The sequence below is a fragment of the Rhinatrema bivittatum genome, chromosome 4 (genome assembly GCF_901001135.1).
Source record: "Rhinatrema bivittatum chromosome 4, aRhiBiv1.1, whole genome shotgun sequence".
Taxonomy (NCBI): domain Eukaryota; kingdom Metazoa; phylum Chordata; class Amphibia; order Gymnophiona; family Rhinatrematidae; genus Rhinatrema; species Rhinatrema bivittatum.
In genome coordinates, this window is record NC_042618.1 from 23,314,077 (window position 1) to 23,320,092 (window position 6,016).

The following is a 6,016-nucleotide window of genomic DNA, read 5'->3' on the forward strand; positions in this document are numbered from 1 at the left end:
TAATCAGCATTAGCCAGATGAAGTTATCTGGCTAACTCTGGCATGAAAAATTGCTGTCCTAAACTTATCCAGGTAAGAAAAATAAAAAAATACATACTGAGCCAAACACTCACTTTTCTCTCACCCCCAAGATTAAAAACCTAGGGGGCCAGAAACACTCCAATCCCACCATCCCATACCTAAAAAAGGTTTTGGGCCAAAGCTCCACCCTCATACCACCAAACGGTTCCCAGAAAGTCCCACAGGAGGAGAGGCTCTAACCTCCTCCTGCTGGCCTCAGCACTAAGCGCCGGGTCAGCTGACAGGTACTGGCAATTAGTATGAATGTATTCACTCCCAGGTGAAGCAACCAATCACCATGTAGAACTCAGTACTGCACAGGGATTGGCTGCTTCCCTGTCAGTGAATTCTGAATGGGGATTGGTCAGAGACGGGATCAATCCTCCCTATTCCTAATGCAGTGACAGGGAAGCAGATCTGAAAAGGAATTAAAGTGAATGTCAGCTCTACCGGCACTTCACATTCATCAGGAGGAGGTAAGAGACTCTCTTCCTCTCATTGGACTTTCTGGGCATTTTTTAGGCTAAGGGATAAGGGGTAGGGGCAGGGATTGGGTCCAGGGACCTTTTTCTAGGTTCAGGATGGGGGAGTGGGGGGTGGGAAGTGGATCACGGCGCTGCTGTCTCCTACTTATTTTTAATCTTAGAGGATAGGAGAAGAGGGTCCAGTACCACTCAGCCTGCTATACTTTTTTCATATCTTAGGGTTGGCTGGTGGGGAGGGATTGGGGTGCCACTGTCCAGCAAATTTTAAAAAAATATTCCATAGCCCAAGTGAGCTGTACAGTTACCCGGAAAAGTTGATCTTACTACTACTACTTCTTATGATTTCTAAAGCACTACCAGATGCGGCATTATAGAGATGCACCTATGAGTCAGTCCCTGCCCATGGAGCTTGTAATCCAGTCAAGACAAAGAAAACATGGCAAACAAGCATTTGTGGGGAGTGGATTTAATGGAGAGAAGTGGTTAGGATTTGAAAGCAACTTCAAAAAGTTGAACGAGGTCAGGTAACTTTATCTGAGTGTATCTGGTGGCATTTTTATTTGGATAAGTGCTACTCAAATACTTATCTGGGTAACGTCATCTGGATAACGTCTCCACTTGCTGGCTCATGGTACATTATGGCGCTGTACGGCTTTCTGAGAAGCAAATAATTTTGTGGCCCAAGCATGGCAGAGATTCCTTGCTCCTTCTCTGGTGGCTCTCTAAGTCCCCGATTCATTCAGGTCTTTACTCATAGACACAGGATGGGAAAAAAGGCTGGGAGATTGTGCCTCTAAATCTCTTGGTCCTATAGCATGGCCCGCTTTCCTATTAGGCCCGAGGGGTGAGAAGGCAGTTAGGAGTTTGGGATCAGTATCCGACTCCCCAAATTATGACACAAATAATATCTTTATTTCCTTTAGCAGAGTGCATAGAACCATGTTCTAGTGCTGCAGATGGGTTGCATCTGAGCCTAGGTGAACATAGGTGCTCTTCATGGAAAAGAGGCAATAAGAACTTCTTTGTTAGCTGAGGAGAACTGTCCAGTGAGGATAACTTGTAAACTATTGCACTTTCTTCCATCCCTACCACAGGGCAGTGCATCTTACTAGCTAATCTGAGATTTTTTGGAGTCACCTTTTAACCACATAAAATACTTCCTGTGCAAGTCGGAAATCCCCTTCCCGCTTCACAAGGCCACTGCCTATTTCTGTTATAGCTTGCAAGCTTGAAGTAGGGTTTTTGCTTCTGATTTTATGATCTTTGCCTCTCGGTGTGACAATGTAGTCACCTAAAGCATGTGAGGCAGGCACATGGTTTAGTGGCCCTGGTGTGGTTGTTGGTTGCCATGTTTAGCATTCCCTGAAGTCATGATTTGTCGCTGTTGTTCCAATAGCATGGGATTGGATTCGCCCAGATTTGGGGCTTTGAAAAGTTTCTGGCAGAAAATTATTCAGAGAGTATGGTGTAGAGAAATAATCCCAACTTGTGTTTAAAAAAAAAAAATGAGGCTGCAGCCCCTGCGTATCTCAAGAAAACCAAATGAACCCCCTCTACAGAGGTGCTTGGGCTGGTCCCTATCAGCTTCATTGCAAAAAGTGAGATCCTCATTGTCTCTTTCATGTTATACAGATTTATTTCCCCCTTGGGAAGGGGGGTCACACTATCATGCACTGCTGAGCACGGTCTCATTCCTTGCAGTGTTTGGGGGCAATGCGGATTCTGCAATGGGGGCAGGACAGACCTGGGCCCTAAAAGGGATCATTTAAAAAAATAATCAGTCCTGTCTCAAGCCTTACAGCAACTTCTTTTGACTTCTGGAGTCATCATTTTTACTTCCCTCTACCGACCCATCCCTTCAGGGATAACTTCCAGGCCACGTCCCTTGAATCTCCCATTGCTAGAAAGTTCCCAGTTTACTCTATAGTGAAGTCTGGCTGGCCTTACATACAGTTACTCTTAAGTTATCGCTAATGTCTGCAATTTGGTAGAGGAAGCCATCCGAGCATGCCTGCCCCTGAACGAAAGGCACGGAAGAACAAACATGTTTGCCTGCTCTTCAGTCATCATTACACCCTGTCATTTAACATAGAAACATAGAAATGACAGAGAAGAAGACCAAACGGCCCATCCAGTCTGCCCAGCAAGCTTCGCACTTTTTTTTTTCTGATACTTATCTGTTTCTCTTGGCTCTTAGTAACCTTTTGGTTCTATTTCACTTCCACCCCCACCATTAATGAAGAGAGCAGTGTTGGAACTGCATCCAAGTGAAATATCTAGCTTAATTAGTTAGGGGTAGTAACCGCCACAATAAGCAAGCTATACCCATGCTTATTTGTTTACCCAGACTATGTAATTCAGTCCTTGTTGGTTGTTGTCTGTATATAGATCCAGTTTTCTTCATTCCCCCTGCCGTTGAAGCAGAGAGTTATGCTGGATATGCATTGAAAGTGAAGTAGCAGACTTTAACTATTCTTCAGACCATTTAGGAGGCTCAACTCCAGAGGAATTGTCGCATTCTCAATTCTCTACTGTCGAGTCCTACGAATCAGAACATAAATTAAGTCTGTAATGGCCACAGATTTGAAGAAAATGAAATCCTAATTCGAGGAAAAGGAAGCTCTTCATCTGATGCCATTGAAGCTCATGAGGCATATCCTGGGGGAGAGCGGAGGCAGAGTGACTGCTGGTTCCCTTGCAGTGCATTGACGGCGGGCAGGAAGAGCCCAATGAGTGGTTGCCACTGTGGATCTTGCATATGTAAAGAGTCACTATATCATTTCTGTTCTTCTTCGTAATTTTTTTTCACTCTTTCATCCTTTTTCCTTTCATCTCTCTTGACAGTTATTCCAGTTAAAACTGAGATTCCCTTCTGGCTGGATACCGAGAAAAGGAGTTTACCCTGAGAATGATCTCTTTGGTATTCTTCTTGCTAGCAGGCGGCAACCTTGTAGGCTGCAACTCTCTTTCCTTCCCTTGGGGCCTTACTCCTGCTGGATTGGATGAGCAGTTGTGTTTCTGCATGTTAGCACAACTGGTGCTGCTTGGCCTGGAGTAGGCCCTGCATGTTCAATTCTCAATGCACCTTTCATTCCTTCTTTCAGCTTTGGTAAAATCCATGTTTTCAGATGCTCCAAAAAATGTGTTGCCATTTCTCCCTTCTCTGCTTTTTGAACCGTGGGAAGTAAAATATCATTGTTTGAAGCTAGGAAAATTTCTCTTTTTTTTCCAGCATGATGATTCCTGGCAACGCTGCAGGTGTGGCAAAACAATTTCTGCGGTGCATTTTCCATCAGCTGGCTCCCAATGGCATTCTTCCACAGCTCTTCCAGAGCAACATCAAGGGTAATGTGCTGAGCTTAAATGCTTGCAGTGATGGGTCTATTTTTTATTTTTATTTTTACATAAAATAATGTGGTTAATTGTGGTTTTCTGATTTCTAGATGGAAGTTTTCTACGGACTTTAGCCACATCTCTTATGGACTTCAGTGAGCTCAGCTCCATAGCAGCCCTGAGTCAGCTTCTAGAGGTGGGAGGGACAAAAAAACAAATTCCCCTCTTGAGTTGCATATCACCAGTAGCGCTATGCATGTTCACTGTCAGGATGATGATTGTAGCTAAGAGCTTAATTCTATTGCAGTATCATGGCTGTGTGTTATGATTCTTCACAGTGTTGACCTACAGAATGCACTAAAATTAAACAAAAGTCAATGTGGGGGTTGTATGTTAGAAAAATGATGTTATGGCTAGTTTGAGTTTGATCTTGCCAGTGTCATTCTTAAGGTGAGTGGACAGAACACCAGAGACAATGAGGCTGATAGAGAGTGTATACCTTATGACTGCCATGCACATCAATACTGCAGCTAACAACTAGTTGGAGCAATGCTGCAGCCTTAGGAGATGAGCAGATGACTTCCCAGCAAAGCTATAGCCTTTGGATAACAGCGGGTACCTTCCCAGCAGTGCTGCAGCCTAGGGAAGGAGCGTGTAACTTCCCAGTAATACTGCGGCCTTAGTAGAGAAGCGCGTACCTTCCCAGTAGTAATGCAGCCTTATGAGAGGAACAGTACCTTCCCAGTAGTATTGAAGCCTTAGGAGAGGAGCGGGTTCCTTCCTAGTAGTACTGCAGCCTTAGGAGAGGATCGGGTTCCTTCCTAGTAGTACTGCAGCCTTAGGAGAGGAGCGGGTTCCTTCCTAGTAGTACTGCAGCCTTAGGAGAGGATCGGGTTCCTTCCTAGTAGTACTGCAGCCTTAGGAAGGGAGCGGGTTCTTTCTTAGTAGTACTGCAGCCTTAGGAGAGGAGCGGGTTCATTCCTAGTAGTACTGCAGCCTTAGGAAAGGAGCGGGTTCCTTCCTAGTAGTTCTGCAGCCTTAGGAGAGGAGCGGGTTCCTTCCTAGTAGTACTGCAGCCTTAGGAGAAGAGCGAGTTCCTTCCTAGTAGTACTGCAGCCTTAGGAGAAGAGTGGGATCCTTCCTAGTAGTACTGCAGCCTTAGGAGAGGAGTGGGTTCCTTCCCAGTAGTACTGCAGCCTTAGGAGAAGAGCGGGTTCCTTCCTAGTAGTACTGCAGCCTTAGGAGAGGAACGGGTTCCTTACTATTAGTACTGCAGCCTTAGGAGAGGAGCGTGTTCCTTCCCAGTAGTACCGCAACCTTAGGAGAAGAGCGGGTTCCTTCCTAGTAGTACTGAAGCCTTAGGAGAAGAGCGGGTTCCTTCCCAGTAGTACTGAAGCCTTAGGAGAGGAGTGGTTTCCTTCTTAGTAGTATTGTAGCCTTAGGAGAGGAGTGCGTTCCTTCTTAGAATTACTGTACCCTTAAGAGAGGAGTGGGTTCCTTCTTAGTATTACTGTAGCCTTAGGAGAGGAGCGGGTTCCTTCTTAGTATTACTGTAGCCTTAGGAGAGGAGCGGGTTCCTTCCTAGTAGTACTGCAGCCTTAGGAGAGGAGCAGGTTCTTTCTCAGTGGTAATGCTGCCTTAGAAGAGGAGCGGGTTCCTTCCCAGTAGTACTGCAGCCTTAGGAGAGGAGCGGGTTCCTTCTCAGTAGTACTGCAGCCTTAGGAGAGCAGCAGATTCCTTCCCAGTAGTACTGCAGCTTTAGGAGAGGAGTGAGTTCCATCGTAGTAGTACTGCAGCCTTAGGAAAGAGTGTGTTCCTTCTTAGTAGTACTGTAGCCTTAGGAGAGGAGCAGGTTCCTTCTTAGTGGTACTGCAGCCTTAGGAGAGGAGCGGGTTCCTTCTTAGTAGTACTCCAGCCTTAGGAGAGGAGCGGGTTCCTTCTTAGTAGTACTACAGCCTTAGGAGAGGAGCGGGTTCCTTCTTAGTATTACTACAGCCTTAAGAGAGGAGCGCGTTCCTTCTTAGTATTACTGCAGCCTTAGGAGAGGAGCGCGTTCTTTTTTAGTATTACTTCAGCCTTAGGAGAGGAGCATGTTCCTTCTTAGTAGTACTACAGCCTTAGGGGGAGGAGCAGGTTTC

General features: G+C 45.7%; 1 protein-coding gene across 1 annotated transcript in view; it reads left to right on the forward strand.

Annotated features, from left to right (window-relative positions):
* Positions 1-6,016, forward strand: part of UNC79 (unc-79 homolog, NALCN channel complex subunit) — a 245,531-nt gene that overhangs the window by 135,488 nt on the left and 104,027 nt on the right. Inside the window, exons 38-39 of the mRNA XM_029597854.1 lie at positions 3,778-3,890; positions 3,989-4,074. Coding sequence (XP_029453714.1) covers positions 3,778-3,890; positions 3,989-4,074 — 199 coding nt within the window. The remainder of the gene's footprint in view (positions 1-3,777; positions 3,891-3,988; positions 4,075-6,016) is intronic.